Here is a 16,816-nt window from a genome sequence, read left to right as displayed (position 1 = left end):
AACAGCCACGGCGTCCTGTTGTCTGTTGTGATATTTCCTCCTGCATTATGGGTTCTTCCCAGAGGCAGGCAAGTCACTGCTGCTGCGAAGGCCATGGGCTGTTTATTTATTTATTTAGGGACCGCCGAAGCCCGGCTAGCCTTCAGAGTTATTAGATGCTTTAGAGCTCTCTGCAGCTCAGGGAGGACCCTTCAGTCAAACTCATTTCAAAAGTTAATGGGAAAAAGCTAATGGATTCTGAAGGACGGCAGTAATGTATATAAGCATTTTCTCAGGGGGCTGGGGGTTGGGGAGTGGAATCATGAGAAAGTACCGGAAGAATAATACGTTACTTTCTGCCTCAAAGCCTGGTTTTGCAAAGGCCTCTTGCTGGAAAGACAGGTCCCTCCGGCTGCCCAGCCAGGCTGTCGAGAGATGTCAGTGGTTCTTACTTTTTCCCAGGAGGACAGGGAGGCACACAGACTGGCATGCATTGCAGGAGATGCAGAAGGGGAGGTGGCTGATCCCACCAAACCCAGAAAGGGTTTGGTCCATCCGTTCTTGGTCACCAAACAATTCAGACTTGGGGCTACTCCGTCTCTCCCCGCCAGATGCCATCTCTTCAAGCACAAGGCAGACAAATGGCTGCCAAGAGGCTTTCCAGCCTGGAGGCTATAACATGGGGCTGACTGGAATCTGGGGTTTTATCCATTTACACAGTAGTGGGATGCTTTTCATCTGCTGTAGTTAGCTAAGGGTCCTTAAACACTGTGCATGTCACTGTTCTGGTCAGAAACCTTCAAAAGCTCCTCAATTCCTATCAATACCTCCTGGTTTTTCCAAATGAATTTCTCACCAATAACCACAGAGGCCCATACTATGGTGGCCACTGTTCCTCAAGTGTACCTTATGCTTCCCTATCTCCATAAGGATATCTCCTGTGCCATTCTTTAAATCAAGGTTTCTCTGAAACGAATATTTCTCTGACCACTCTCAATGGAGGGAAGCTCTTCCTTCTCTGAACTCAGAGGACACTCTCTGTCCACACGTCTCTATTCTACCTTGGAGTATCAAATAGGTTTAACAGAGAAATTTAACACCTGAAGTTAGCCTTTTCCAGATACGCTTTGTACAACTCCAGACTTCTAGAAAACTACTATGCATGTTAAAGTAAAACAAAACAAAACAAGCCAAAAATGTTTTTGGTTATGTAATATGAGAAATGCCTGGTTAGACAGGTTTCTTTCTGAAGTATTTTTTCAAGTTGTCCTGCACAAATGTTCATTGCCAATGTCAGAAGCAGGATATGATATGTGGCATTTCTCAAGCTTACCTGGCCATCAAGGATGAAGATCCTGCTTAAGAGAGATAGGGCTTCTTGTTAATGACAGGTAAATCTACTTGTGTGTAACTGAGGGTTTTCCCCATAGTTCTATCAGAGCTTACAGTCAATGAAGCAGAGAAACACATTACTCATATAAATGCAGTTTTAAAAGATCCTGTAAGGAATTTGTAAGGAATGAGAATAGCCTTTTTGCAAAAGGAATACACCCTGGCAAACGAGTCTGTTTTTAGGAGTCTGTATTTTGAGCACAGAAGTTTCCTAAAGCAAGGAGTATCTCTGCTCCCCTTTCAGATTTTGCATCTTACAGAGCACAGGTAACACAAGTTGCACAAGAAATGTTCATGGAATAGATGAATACCCTTTTAGAGACCATCACCAAAGAAAATCCTTCTTAGCTTCTAGAAAGATGACCAGGATATCTGATCAACCAATAAAGAACAATACTTTCCCCTATTTTCCCCTCTGTAGAAAACCAAGCCATTTAGTTCTTGTTTCTTTCCCTCGATGGCTTGTGAACCACGTGGGCTCCTCAACCCCATCTGCTGTGGTCGGGATGCTGATGGAGAAGAACGAGGAGCAGAGCCACAAGCATGCGGGCTGGGGATGCTGCTGTCTTGGCCACAGAGCCACCCTTACCTGATAGCAGGTACCCAGCTCTCTCCCATTGGCTGAGAAAGACAACATGCCCATCGCCAGATCCACGAGGCAGCCGATCTCCAGGTCCACGTTGCTCCGGCTTGATCTTTGCGAAGTGGCCACAATATCCCCGCCCCAGACCATGTAGCAGTTGCTGCGTTTCACGCTGGAAACCAGAGAGAGAGGAAAAAGCACAGAATCTGGACTGGGGCAGTGTGCAATCAAGGCTCAGGAACGAAATGCCCCAGAAACCTTCCAAAGAAGCTTTCCAGTCAGCACTTTTTTTTTCTTAAACACATTCATCCAGCTTCATCCTAATTTTCTCAGACATGACCACTCAATTTAAGGATGTGGCAATCTATCAGAATACTTTGGTCCAGAGAGCACGGTGTTTTGGTAACTGTCTCACGGCTCAACGTCAATTCACCTTTCTGAAATGGATCATGGGGATGGTAGTATTCCCAACTCAGAGATGGGAGATGGGGGCACAGGGAAGGTTACCACAATGGAAAGATTTATACAGGGATTTGGTATAAGAGGCACAAACAAAACTCTGCAGTGTCAGTGAAAAAGGCTGTAACACACTTGAAAACTCAGGCCTGCATTCCTTAGGATGGCAGACCCAGGCTTGGTTGCAAACTAGGTCACAAGTGGTCTGATGCCCAACTACGTCCTTGACCTACACAACCTGGCCCTACCCTGGAGTTCTGCTCCCTGAACTCTTCACCAACTACCAGCTTGGGTGCCTTTCTTAGCTGGCTGTCTACCTACCCCCACAGTGTAGACTCCATCATAGGCATTTATATTCAAAAGCCAATAGTAATAAACAAAGAAAGGCACTAAGGCTCCAAAGCCTGATTCCTTAATTAAGAGATTTCAAATCCTGGGTAGGCTTTGGAGAAATTAGTGGCGGAGGTGATTCTCAAGGCCGTCAACGTGGCTGTGGGCAAGAGACAGGTGATTTGGTCTCCTTCTACTAAGCCCAGCCCTGATGTACATTGCCTGAGGAATCAGTTGTTTGAAGTACCATAAAGTGCTTTTTCTCAGGCTAAACCAGAGCATGACTCTCTACCTGTTGCTTTAATGCAGTCCCTTTAAACACCTAAGGTCAATCTGATTTGACCCTGGAAAGTTAAAGCTTTGATTAGAATTCTCCAAGGTTCTTTCCAGCTCTAGAAGCATATAATTTCCTCCCCCGAGACCAGAAATCCCCTTTGTCAACATACGCTCACCTCCTCTCCTACTCCCTCTCCTTTGGGGGACCAGTGGGGCCAGTTTCTCAGTGTGAATGACCCTCAGGCAGAGTCAGTGCAAACTGCCCCTTCCAAAGAGTGACAGCCACGGTGAGACTTCCATACAGGTTAAACTTCAGCCATGCTATTACTGCCGTTCAGTAATTAGAGTCCCAAGTACATTGATGCCTACTGCAGAAGTCCATTGCTAACGTATTGAAGCGGTGGGAATGTGCAGTGACATGCTTCGGTCATATTTTAAAGGGGCCAAATTTGAAATTCCTCAAAACATCGGACATTGTTCCTATATTTACTTCTTATTGTGCAAGACAAAAAACTAAGAATTACTGAGCACCAACTATCTACTGGGTCTTGTTCCAGATGCTAACGAGTCACTTTTCAAAATAAATGTTGTCACTGAGGCTCAGATAAGTGAAGTCATCTGTCTGGTGTGGCACCATCAGCAAACTCGAGTAATAAACCCAGTTGGGATGGACACGTCAGCTTTTTGTTCTTCTGGCTCAAGAGCAAAGTCTTCTGACTTCAGTCAGCTGCTTTCAAATGCTTTCCTTACCAACCCAACAAGATGTTGGATGCTGTTTGTAGCGTCTATTCTGGGTCTTGTAATGTATAAAAGACATTTGGTAATAGTAGTAATGTAATGTGTTTATTCAGTCCCTGGGTCAAGACATTGTTTTAGGCATTTTTCCAGGTATTTCCTCATTTAATCCTCCTATCACTCCATGAGACTGAAACTATTATCCTCATTTTATAGGTGAGGAAGTTGAGGCCCTGGAAGGCTAAATGGTCCAGGACGTCCTGGAACTCCGTTTAAAACCCAGGCAGTTTGCTTCCAGAGTCTGTACTCTTAACCACCTACCCACAATGGTCCTGCACGATACAGTGATTATAAGTGACCTTTCTGGTCACCAGTGTTTGATGACCCGGTAGCATCTAAAGAACACTGCCTGCAAAATGTTCCTGACTTGGTAAGGATAAAGGTCAGCTTGCAAAACAACCTATTATATCTCTAAACATGTCTGTTTGGCAAAGACTCTATTAAGTCTCACTTGGGTGGACGTAAGGCATGGTCTCCTGGGTCACCTCTGGGGCACTGCTGGCTGGAGATTCTTTCTCTGGTGGCAATCAACCCTCAACCCTCCTCTCCCCCCTCAATGGGCCAGGGGGAAGGCCTGAGTGTACCTAAAACCTGCTTTCCCAAAAGATCTCTACGTAATTGTTCGTGAACTTGCTGTATCTCTTTTATGTTCTTTATGCTTTCAGACACTTCACATTCTTAGGATGAGGAGTTCTGAGTCTGTCAGTTGCTATGTGATGTGGTGCATCTTTGTATTTCTTCTGAATTGACTTCTTTCAAGTACCCAGGGATTTTTCTCTGTCTTGTTCTGATGTTGCCGAAATTGGGGCTTGCCCAGAACGCACAGAAGAGAAGCGTTTGAGAGGGGGCACAGACTCCAGCTGTCCATTTGTATCTCCTACCCCTGGGTCATTTTTTTTTAAGTTTATTCATTTATTTTGAGGGAATGAGAGAAAGCAAGCAGGCGAGCATGTGCGAGTGAGGGAAGGGCAGAGAGAGAGAGAAGAGAGAGGGGAGGGAGAGAATCCCAAGCAGGCTTTGCACTGCCAGCGCAGATCCCAACACGGGGCTTGAACTCACCAACTATGAAATCGTGACCCGAGCCAGAATCAAGAGTCAGACGCTTAACCGACTGAGCCATGCAGGTGCCTCCATGGGTCATGTTTGATACCGTGATGGAATTATCCTCCATTTTCACTAATACACTTCTGCCATAGTACTGCCTATTTAGTGAAGGATTTTAAGCCTGTGCTTCACTTTTCCTTTTTCATAGATACTGGGATGTTTCTTTCTTTTGGGGTGTTGGGTGGAAGGGAAAAGAAGACAGCTGCAGGGAGAGAGTGAGGAGCCTGGTGGCTAACCCTGCCCGCTTGGGAGCCCCCTTACCTTTCGTGGACCCGGCCTCTTTCATCCCCTAGAGTAACAGTCACCGTGCAGTTTTTACTCAGGTCAAACTTCTCGCTGTACAAGTGATAGTCCGGAGTCACCCATCCGACCCAGACGCAGGAGGGGTCCTGTCCAGCGAAGATGCGGATTGCATAGTAGCACTGCTGGGGAGAGACCACAGAGGGGAGTGAGTGGTCCCTGGTGGGGGGCCAGACATGACAGAACAAATGCAGGAGCCCACGTGGCCCTCTTTCCTTAAAAGGCACACACCGCTCTAGACCTGGACTGCCCTACACTCCAGACTTAGGACAGGCTGACTGGAGAATCTGCCTTCCCTATTTTTCCCTTTTGTGTGTGCTTTAGCATGGAGACAATCGAGCATTTAACCTACCACTTTCTGCCCAGAAGCTGCTGCTGCTGAAATCAGGGGCAGCCGTTCAGAATGGCCAGCACAGAACCCTCACCCTCTCCTGGGCACTGCCCTTGCCCTCAGGAGAGAATAGTTGACAACTTCTGCTACCCTTTCCACTTCCACAGGGACGTCCAAAGTATTTTTTGTGGTTGTTTTGAACGTCTTAAAAAAGATGCTGTAAAAGCAGCAGCCCACATGGGGGCCCAAGGCGCCCTGTGTGGCCATCAGGCTCAATGACAGGCAGTATTGAGAATTACAGCAGTTACTGGCTGGCATCGCTATCTGTAACACTACGCTATGACACTAGCTAAACCACGAGGTAAGTGACTGCTTCATCACGTGCCTTGTGAAATTGAGCACATTTATTCTTAATGAAGTTACTTTTATTTGGAGCCTGTTGTATTTTTTTTTTTTTTTTTGATTAGGAGACAAAAGGGCCAGCCGGTCAAATGAGGGCTTGAATCTCACTGCTAGCAGCTATTAACTGTGTGCCTTGGGCAAGCCATTTGTCCTCTATGTGTTTCAGAGTGCATAATATGGTCCCTCTTGTGGGGATGCCGTGGGAATTAAGCGGGAAGGTGATTCAATGCACACAGCGTAGTACCCTGCACTTCCTGTGACTTCCTGATGATAGTTAACCTACAAGCTTGTGGTTGCAGGATAAGTTTATACAAGGGATGCCATGGGGGTGCCTGGGTGGCTTACTCAGCTAAGCATCCGACTTTGGCTCAGGTCATGATCTCACAGTTTGTGAGTTTGAGCCCCATGTTGGGATCTGTGCTGACAGCTCAGAGCTTGGAGCCTGCTTCACGTTCTGTATCTCCCTCTTTCTGCCTCTCCCCCACTCACATTCTGTCTCTCTCTCCCCCCAAAATAAACAAACATTAAAAAAAAGTTTTTAGAAGAGGTGACACGCATTTCTTGCAAAGAAACGTTTTTTGTCAGGTGCTAAAGAAGGATGAGAGAAAGAAAGAAATTAGCAAGTGTTGCTTTCTGACTACTGTCTAGCTATATAGAAATGAGACCAACATCAGTTTCCATCATCTGGACCATTCCCTGCTCATACTTCTCACTTGATTGCTTTCAACATTATTGCTGGCACTGCTCAGAGACATGGGAGAGTTGATTCACAGAAGTTTACACACAAGAGCAAACAAGAGGATTAAATTAAGGAGCCCCCCCCCCCGCCCCCACCATATTCATTTCAATCAGAAAGGCAGTACTGGTCCCTGGTGGCAACTGGGCACAAGTACACCATGATGCCCAATTAGAGCTCCAGGTGGAGCTTCTCCTTTGTACTAAACAACTGTCTTTCTTTTCCCCATTTGAGAAATGTTGGAGTTGTGTTCTGGAAGTATCAAGATAGATATTAAAAGGCACAGTAATTGGCAATTAAGGAGGATCTCTAGACAGATCTTTGCTGTAAGGGGCATATTCCCAGGCACAACAAAGAATCGAATCATGAAAACCATAATTGAGCACATGTACTTACTGTTGTTGTATGAGAGAGTATTTCTTGCATCTGTTTCCTGGGGTGGGGGCAGGGGGAGGAGATAATCCATGTTTTAGTTATTCTGCTGTACAGAGAATTCCACAATTCGGACAGGCAATTAATCTACCTTTAATGATGAAGGCAAGGTTAGAAAACTATTTTCTATACACAAGTGATCCCAACTGGTCTTGGGACTTGTGCATTTGTAATCTGCTACCACAAGCCAGGACTGTGACTTGTTACTCTTGTCTCTCAGCCCAGATGGTAAGTGAGAGCTAGGGAGCGGTTGAAGAGAATGAAATAACATAGGCAGGGATACCTCTCAATACCTTGTCCTGTTCTTTCAAGCAGCTGTACTTGTTTAAAGCTGGGTAGATACTGAAACCCTAGAGGCAACCCAGACAAGACAGCTCTAGACAGGCAGACATACATCGATGATTAGAAACAGACATTAAAGGAAAGAAATACAGCAAGGAACATATATATTCCTTATCAGGAGGGAAGAAGTCTTAGTACTCCTAAGTCACATAGCTGCTGGGCTGGACACTGGCCACAGTTATACAAAGATGGTAGTATTTGCCTTGAGAAGCTTTTAATTTCACAAAGGCAACAACTGCACCCTCTTATGCACCTTCTATTCCAAAAACATAGGATTTGTAGGCTGCAAGGAGGCTAAGGACCCAGAGGGCTCAGCAAGAGTGCAAACTTTTCCCCTAGATGTGACCCTGTTTAGCTTGACTGGTCCTCTAATTATGCACTGCACACACACATGCATATGTATACACACGTGTGTACACACACATTCTTGTGACTTTATCTGACTGAAAGTGGAGAGAACCTTACCCACGAGTTCCATTTGTACCCAGGTGAGATGGGGGACACCTGAGAGGCTCAGCTGGTTAAGTGGCCAACTCTTGATCTCAGCTCAGGTTATGATTCCATGGCTGTGAGATCGAGACTCACATTGGGCTCCACACTGACCATGGAGCCTGCTTGGAATTCTTTCTCCCTCTCTCTTTGCTCTCTCTCCTGCCCCTGCTCTCTCTCTCTCACTCTCTCGCAAAAATAAATAAGTAAACATTAAAAAAAAAAAAGAGGGCGCCTGGGTGGCTCAGTCGGTTAAGTACCCAATTTTGGCTCAGGTCGTGATCTCATGGTTTGTGAGTTTGAGTCCCGTATAGGGCTCTGTGCTGACAGCTCAGAGCCTGGAGCCTGCTTTGGATTCTGTGTCTCCCTCTCTCTCTGCCCCTCCCCTGTTCATGCCCTGTCTCTGTCTCCTTCAAAAATAAACATTAAAAAAAAAAAAGAAAGAGAAGAAACAGAAAAATGGAAAGCCAACTTTACAGCACACACGATGAGCACCTCTGAGAGTGGGAGGCCTCGCCCTCACCTTTTCTGGAATGCGTCACTGTCCAAGCAGGGGCTGTGGCTGAAGGAGGAGTGGCATTCGACGGGCATGCTCAGGCGTAGGTAGATCATGTTGGCATTGCTATTCTGTGTGCCGAATGTCTTGTGGGTCACCTTGAGGCATGGAGGGCTGTCCATAGTGCCATCTATCCTCACAACCTGGAAACACCATGGGTCCTTACCTGACACACCTGATGGCCCGACCTTGACCTTGTCCCTCCTTCCTTCATTGATATTTCATATGTCATGGCTTTCTGTGAACTATAAAAGTTTTCACCAGTGATAACCAAACCTTATTCTCACTGTTCCTTGGATCCTGCTCCATACAAAGTAACAGATCTGCCTCTGGCTAGAGAAATCAAAGATTTAAAAACACGCTCATTGGGTTTTCTGCAAGATCAAGGGTGGCGAACAGGTATAACAGAGGTGGTGGAATCTGAATGATGCAGCATGGCATCTGCTGGGGATGACCTTTCAGGTCAGGGGGTAAGTAGCTGAAGAAGAAGATGCTTCCAAAGATTTCCTTTGTCAGTGGGCAAGTGGCTATTTAAGGAAAAAGCAGAAAGCCCAAAGCTTGACAAGACGCATCACAGCTCCCTTGGAGGGGTTGTCTCCCACCCTGTGCATTTCTCAGCCCTGCCCCAATCACAGCCTAAGGGTTGAAATGCCTGTAAATACTGGGGAAATTCCGAGAGTGCCTGGATGGCTGAGTCGGTTAAGCGTCTGACTTCAGCCTAGGTCATGATCTTGCAATTTCTGAGTTTGAGCCCCACGTCGGGCTCTGTGCTGACAGCTTGGAGCCTGGAGCCTGCTTCAGATTCTGTCTCCCTCTCCCTCTGCTCTTTCCCTGCTCATGCTCTGTCTCTCAAAAATAAATAAATGTTAAAAACATTTTTTTAAGTGACAATAATAATTAAAAAAATACTGGGGAAATTCCCAGCGCTGGGGCACAGCATCTCAAGGGGTGGGGTTGGAGGAGGAATGATCAAAACTGGGTTTTTTAAAATGTGTGATAGGGGAGGGTGCAGAGGAAATAAACTAAGAAATAATAAAAATAACAATAACAACAACAATAATAATAAATAGTAATAGTAATAATAATAATAATAATAATAATAATAATAATATTTTTCTTATGGTCTAAGCATTCTAGAGAATAGTTCCTATCCTGGGGTGAGTGTGCTTACATATTTTTGTGTGGTTTGTAGATGGTTCTAATAGGGTCTCTAGACTCCATCCGTTTGTCAAACAGGTTCATTAGTTCCAAAAGTTTATGAGCCAGCTTTCTAAGGTGCTGATCATCAGGTAAGAATCAGAGAAATCAAAGTCTCTGCTATTTAAGACTATGGAGACAAGTAGAGGACTAAGTGTTGGTGCCTGTTGGGTTTGTATTGGAAAGTCAGTTAGGAGAACTTACCGCCAGGTGAAAGCAAGCCACTGCATCTTGCCTCAATGGAGCTGATTTATCTGACTTTGCATCAGCCCCCTAACCCATCTCCTCACCCCCCATGAAAAAACCACTATGGGCACAGGCAAACAGAGCCACGTAGACGTTCAACCAGCACCTTCATCAGGCTCCTTACAATCTCTGGCTCTTCCCTACTCCCTCCTACAAGATGGGGGCACCATAATCAACTACTACATGTCGGTCTGAAATGCTGGAAGCAGTTCTGCAGAAACTATCCGGGTCTAAAAGACATTACATTAGGAGCAAGAATTCTGTCTAGGACATATCATCTCGAGTGTCAGTAACAAATGCTCTCAGGAAAACAACAATTAAGGTCTTTGGATACTGTATGGGTATTGCCACAGCAATGCAGGAACATCTGGAGGATACACAGTAGCCCAAAGGCTTGGGGACTGATCTGCAAGGATGGATGTGTGAGGTGGGTGCCATTTGTAAGGTGCCACTGAGCTGCCCCGGTGAAGGTGGCCACGATTACAGCCCCGAGCGCCAGCCGAGGAGGTGGCTGGGAGGCCGCCAGGGCATGGACTTAGGTAAGCAGCTGCCTGTTGACACAAGCATTAGCAGGAGCTTAGGGCCTTGGCCCACCTGCCCTGCTGGGGCCAGCCACAATGTGTAACATTACCTCTATGTGCGGATGATCCTTTGGCACGTTGACAAATGTCGGGAGGCGCTTGCTGAACCACATCGCCACGTCTCGGTTCATGTTGACAGCAAAAGGCTCAAAGCCCTCTTGGAGGCCGCACATGGTATAAAACTTGAAGGTACTGGCATCCATCCCAAGATTCATGCGGCCGATCTGAGACAGTCCCAGAGAGCAGATGGGCACGAAGCCTGCAGAATGGTGGGGGAGAGCCTGCTTCAGCCCACGGGACCAGCCCGGGAGCTGTGAGGGAGTCAGACCCTGGCTTCTTCAACAGCTCTGAGTCCCAGTAGGAAACAAGGGACACCATCCTTGGTCTTTCTTCCTGGCACACAGACTCCAACAACAGGAGGTCACACGGAGTCTGTGGCTGCTGCTGGTGTATGGGGAAGATACCTGAATTTGGTTCAAAATTATTTGGGTGGGGGGAACCATCATTCAGCCTAAATTATTCTTTTCTTTTTAAACTTTTTTTTTTAATATTTATTATTTGAGAGAAAGAGAGACAGAGTCAGAGAGCAAGCAGAGGAGGGGCAGAAAGAGAGGAAAACAGAATTGGAAGCAGACTCCAGGCTCTGAGCTTCTAGCAAAGAGCCAGACACAGGGCTGGAACCCACAGACCACGAAATCATGTCCTGAGCTGAAGTCGGCCGCTTAACCGACTGAGCCACACAGCCGCCCCGGCCTAGATTATTCTTAAGGTGTTAATAAATATCAGCTGGAAAAGTAAAACCAGTAAGAGGATAAATAAAATTCTTTACCTATGCTTTAGTTAAAAGTGAGATTAGGCCATGGGAAATTTTAAACACTGCCCCAAACGAAACAACACGAGAAGCCTCAAGAAGGACTTAGTACCCAGGGGTGCCTGGGTGGCTCTGTTTGTCGAGCGTCTGACTTGGGCTCAGGTCACAAGCTCGCAGTTCACGGGTTCGAGCCCTGCATTGGGCTCTGCTCAGAGCCTGGAGCCTGCTTCAGATGCTGTGTCTCCCTCTCTCTCTGCCCCTCCCTGCTCATACGCTGTCTCTCTCTTTCTCTCAAAAAAATAAAAACATTAAAAAAAAATTTTTGTTAAAGGACTTGGTGCAAATAGCCTAACATCTCAGTGCCTTCCAGTGAAATGAGGAGTCTAACAGTTCTTCCCATTTTGAGTCTGAGAAGTTTTACATGCTAACAAGGACTCTATTTACAAACTGCCATACCCCCAGCCTGCTGTTGTGGCCCCCACCCGAGCAGGAGGTGACACTTCCAGCAGGAGCCATGGGAAGTTCCTTCCTCCCCTCCTATGGCTACGGTCTCTTTCCAAGCTCACTCCTGCATCCCATCATGTTAAAAAACTGCCATGCAGAATATTCCAAAGCAGAGGTTCAAACTGTTTGCTGTTCTTGTTTGTGGGCTATTTATAAATCATAATTGTGGACCAACAAATCAGCAGGGCTGGGAAAGCACTAATTATCCCTAGAGCACTCGGCAAGGGAGGAAGGGCTCTGAGGCCGGTGGCTAACACAGGGACTGGAGCCCCCACAAAAACTGATGTCACTCCTAAGACAGGAGTGTTTATTTCAGGGGAAATTTAAAGGCCAACTTTGGGAGAATTTACATTCCACAATAAGAGGTTTTGTCCATAGACATCAAGGACAAAATTCACTCCTAGAGTCCATGCTTATGTATCATTACCTAAGTCACAAAGTGTGTATGTAGGCGAGCCACATACGTGAAAAGTGAATCCTGCACAAGCTAAGAAACTACGAACTCATTTAGGACACTATTTGATACCATTTAATATCATTTCAAATAAAAGAGCTTTAACACAATGCTAGCAGAATAAGGGTGATGTTTATACAGAGAGCCTCTGCTCCAACACACGGAGGACTGAGAATACACCAGTGGCCTGGCCCCTAGGAAGGTAAGATGTGCTGGTCAGATAACACCCACTCATGCAACCTCCAGAACAGGTTCTGTGCTTCTGGCATTTTTGCGACAGGAAACCATCTCCTTTCTGCAGACGGGGATGTTTATAATTAAGGAACCCTCGGAAATCTGATTCCAGTGTGGAATGAGAATTGCTTATTAGCAACATTTCTTGGGTCCCCACTGAGACAGAGGGCTCTGGTTTGCACTATGAGAAGATGTAAAGGAAGGAAACTATCCCGATCCCAAGGTGCGTATACAGACAGGACAAAACTGGACTAGAGAGCAGTGAATGTTCTGCTGTAAAACACCGCTGCCCCCATGACCGCACTTTGGTTTCTGCTAAAGCGGGTAACGTAACCCAAAAAACCATCACTATAGCGGTCTTGGAGCCATGATCATGAAGCAGCACAGCCCTGAGGTAAGCAGAGAAAGGGCATCTCAAGAAAACCTGTCTTCTCTACTGACTTGAGTGGTGGAACATACGAGCAGTAGTCACACAAGCCTAAGTGGGAAGAAGCGGGGCTGAGTACTTCGGAATAACTCAAGCCACAGGAGTAACTTCCTAGTCACAGACCCACTGGCAATGGGAGATACATGCAGAAGGAAAACAGGTAATGTTTGCATGAGGCCTTTTTTTCTGTGGGGCTTGGGCTTCTCCCCATTCCTAAGCTACCAGCAAAGCAGACAGCACTTTACTGAGGACAGAACTGGAGACTTGAGGAGCTAATGGACATGACCAAGGTCATGAGAAGGGCAAGTGACAAAATGGGACAAGATCCCACACACTCTGACTCATAGGTCAGCTGCCAGTCAGTGTGCAAGATAAGGGGGGGAATGTTCCAAGGGATGAGTGCCCCAGCTTTAAATAGCAGCCATATCCCAGGGCAGAGTCCCATCCCTCCAGGGCAACAGCCCTCTACACAGGGGACAGATGAACAGAACAGAGAAGGCATAGCCACAGTGGTCATGGATGTGACAGCAGTGGGGGAAAGACTGTTGGGCACCTTCATGGGACCAAGTGGGCATAGCCATGACAGCTCTGCAAAACAGCAGAAAAGAAGCTAAGTCCAAGGTTTGGGTCAGAAAACAGAAAACCGAGAAAGGACCAAGAGCAAAGATAAATCCTCATAAGGTGCCAGCACTTTCTCCAGGGGAAGAATACTTGATATATTCAGCTGATAACTGAACCCAGCGAATCAGTTCCCTCCACCTGGCTGAGAGGCTCTAGTTGATGATCTTTCCATTCCTGAAAAGTCCTTTTCATGAGGCATTAAAATGTCATGTAACTTTCTAATTCTGCCTGGTAGATAAGGGGGGGACGACGATAAACCACAACAGCTAATGTTTATCAAATACTTTCTAGGTGTTGGGCACTGGGCTTAGTGCTCTGCTGATTCGGCTCACTGTTATGCCCATTTTGGAGAACAGGAAACCGAGGCTTAGCAAACTGGGTAACTTGCTCGAGGTCTGTCACCTGGTAAGCATGCAGAGCCAGCATGTGAAAAAAGCTGCCAGAGAAGCGGTCCAGAGCAAGTAATTGGGACTGAGGCCAGGATGCCTGGCTTTCTAATTCTTATCTATAGTAACTTGCTTTGTGACTTTTTCTTTACTTTTCCTAAGTGTTAAGTAGTTGAGCAGTTTGCCTCTAGATAAAGCAACTGCAGACCCACAACCACCAACCACTGTAGGCTCCTTACACGAAAAGGGCTACCTCTGAAGAGGCCACATGGCTTCCTGGAGTAAATTTGGATAACAAGTTCCATTTGGTAAGGCCACATGGTGTTCGAGTGAGCAATGACTCTCACAAACAAGGGTTTGTACTTTGCACACAACTCGGTTAACCCCTAGCTTCAAATGAGACTGGAGAAGTAAGTGGACAGAAAAATAAAGGGGAAAAGAAATGCCCCTCCACATATGCAGCATCATAGATGCAATGTGGTAACGTTTTTGAAAAGGTCGGAGGAGAAGACTTGCACATGGCTTTATCTTGAACCAGGATATGCATGGAGTTCTTGTTCCAGGAGAGGAATGCCAGAACACAGACATTTACATCCTGCCGAGGACTCCAGGTTCCAGTAAGTTTTGTATCACGAGGCCTCCTGACTAGTTCTGTGATTAAAAAGAGGGAGAGCCAGGGGGGCATGTTTCAATTATTCAGGACCTTGGAAAGAAACTGGTTCCCTAGAAAATCTAAACCATGGCCCCGGTGTCAATCCATTTTAAAGCTGTGCAAAGACACGAGAGCAGCTCACTAACAGTAAAGGAAAAACGAGATCGTGGAAAGAGCTGGTTAGATGAGTGCCCAGGCCCTTCCTGGGTGTTTCTGAGAGTCTCAACACAGTAGCATGTGTTTTACCCATTCGTTTTCATTTCTTGCTAAGCCTCCTGAAGATGGAGTCCAAGGACAGCTCGGAGGTAGTCACGAGACTTGCAGCAAATGCTGCACGTTCTCTGCTCCAACCACTTTCAGAACCATAGCACCCATCTGGAGAGAGAATGGCAGGGGCCCCTTGGCACCAATGTGGCTTGCATGTGGATGGCAGTGACGCCTCCTGCAGGTAGGTTTCATCAGCCACCTACGGAAAGAGCTGCCAGCAGAGCTGGGGGATCTGTTAAATCCTGACGGGCCAATGGCAGGAACAGCCTGGGAGGCTGTCCCTGCAGACACCGAAGCTCTAATGGAGCAGTTTGTCCCTCAGGGGAGTGCCTGGCAGAGAGGCAGCACAGGGGACCGGCAGTAAAGCCTCATTCAGACGCCACATTCTGAGGTCTAACAGGATGTTCAGAATTGTATTTTCTTCTCCTCTAAATGGAATAAAAGAGAACACTGATCGCAAAGGTTTCACCAGGGAAGCTTCTGAGCTTTCAGATGCTATTAGGTGACAATGCTGAAAGCTGTAATGGTCCAAGGCAGGGATCAGAGTAGGGAACAATGATGAGGACAATTCTAATGAGGCAGATAAGAGTATATCAACTCTTAGGATGCAGAAGAGGACAGAGGTAACAATTTATAAATAAGCCAGAGGAAAACAGCCATGAATTAGAATGCTTGTCCCCACTCTTTCGCCAAAGGACTGGAAACTTCCCACCAGCACAACTCTTACTTCGGGAAAGGCCTCAATCAAGGCTGGGATGCTGGTGACCAGAATAGAAGCATATAGGGGATTTTGCTTTATGGAGGGATACTGTGTACAAAATGCTTTGTTTTCAACAGATGCTTTTCCTAACAGCTCCAGGCAAGAATCGCTGCCTCTTTCCCCCTTATGCAGAGAGCAGAGAGATGCTATAAGGGCTATTCTAGGCCTCTGGACTATTATTATCAAAGAATGGCATGGCGACTTCCTTTCAACTGTCCTTCTTCAGACTCCTGAGCCATCACAGAAGTGAAAGAGCCTTCCAATTAACCTTGTCTCTGTGTTATTAAAGTGCAATACAATAATACAGCATAATATGTGAATATGTACAATTCTATTATAAAATAGCTTGCTAATAATAGACTTTGTTATTCTGAAGGTCAGATCATGTCCCTGTACACAAAGGGTCCAGGAGGCATTTTTTTCAATACAACACAGATGATCTCTAAAAGCAAAGTTACCCTCAAACATCCCTCTTCTTTCCAGTATTCCTCTGCTGAAAGCCTCCAACAGCTCCCATGCCCCAGAGAGTGAAGTCCAAGGGTGCGTGGCCCAGATTAGACAGCACAAATTTCTTTGGAATTTGGAATGTAAATACCAAGTCTTGGTATTTGAGACTGTCCTCTGTACCTTCTCTATCTTTCCAGTTTCATCTTTTATAAATTCCATACACAAATCTTCCAAACTTTCCCACCCTTTCCTCAAGTTTCCTGATCCCACACTATTCCTCACACTACTCATACACTATTATTATTACTGCAGTTATATTCCCAGAGGGGAACACCCTGGCTCCTTTGAGGTGGGCATCTGTCATATTCTTTATTTAACATCCAGTTTTAATACTGCATTTATGGAATTGCCATCTGTATTAGTCGTTTGCCATTTCTAACCTACTGCCTTGAATTATTATCTTTTCAGAGTTATGTGTTATTTATTGTTACAACTAGAAAATGAGCCCCTTAACACTGCTATGGCTTGCATTTTTATATATTTTGGACCACTGGTTTTCATGCTTTAATTTGTATGCAAACCACTGGGGTCTGTTGCCACCAGTTTCTGGTCCACTAGGCCTGGTATGGGGCTTGAGATCCTGCATATCTAACAAGTGGGCCACACTTTGAGGGGCGAGGCTTTGAACTTCACGTCTAACTGCACAACACACAAGATTCTTATCCC

At 46.1% G+C, this 16,816-nt stretch overlaps 1 protein-coding gene across 1 annotated transcript in view; it reads right to left on the bottom strand.

The window, feature by feature from the left end:
* RYR3 (ryanodine receptor 3) overlaps positions 1-16,816 on the bottom strand; it is a 451,654-nt gene that overhangs the window by 186,589 nt on the left and 248,249 nt on the right. The window contains exons 28-32 of the mRNA XM_043554522.1: positions 10,578-10,786; positions 8,471-8,646; positions 7,081-7,117; positions 5,177-5,340; positions 1,961-2,126 (exon numbers count right to left, since the gene is read on the bottom strand). Coding sequence (XP_043410457.1) covers positions 1,961-2,126; positions 5,177-5,340; positions 7,081-7,117; positions 8,471-8,646; positions 10,578-10,786 — 752 coding nt within the window. The remainder of the gene's footprint in view (positions 1-1,960; positions 2,127-5,176; positions 5,341-7,080; positions 7,118-8,470; positions 8,647-10,577; positions 10,787-16,816) is intronic.

This window comes from Prionailurus bengalensis, chromosome B3 (genome assembly GCF_016509475.1).
Source record: "Prionailurus bengalensis isolate Pbe53 chromosome B3, Fcat_Pben_1.1_paternal_pri, whole genome shotgun sequence".
Classification (NCBI taxonomy): Eukaryota; Metazoa; Chordata; class Mammalia; order Carnivora; family Felidae; genus Prionailurus; species Prionailurus bengalensis.
The sequence above is the reverse complement of the archived record's forward strand: the minus strand, read 5'-3'. Positions and strand labels throughout refer to the sequence as shown.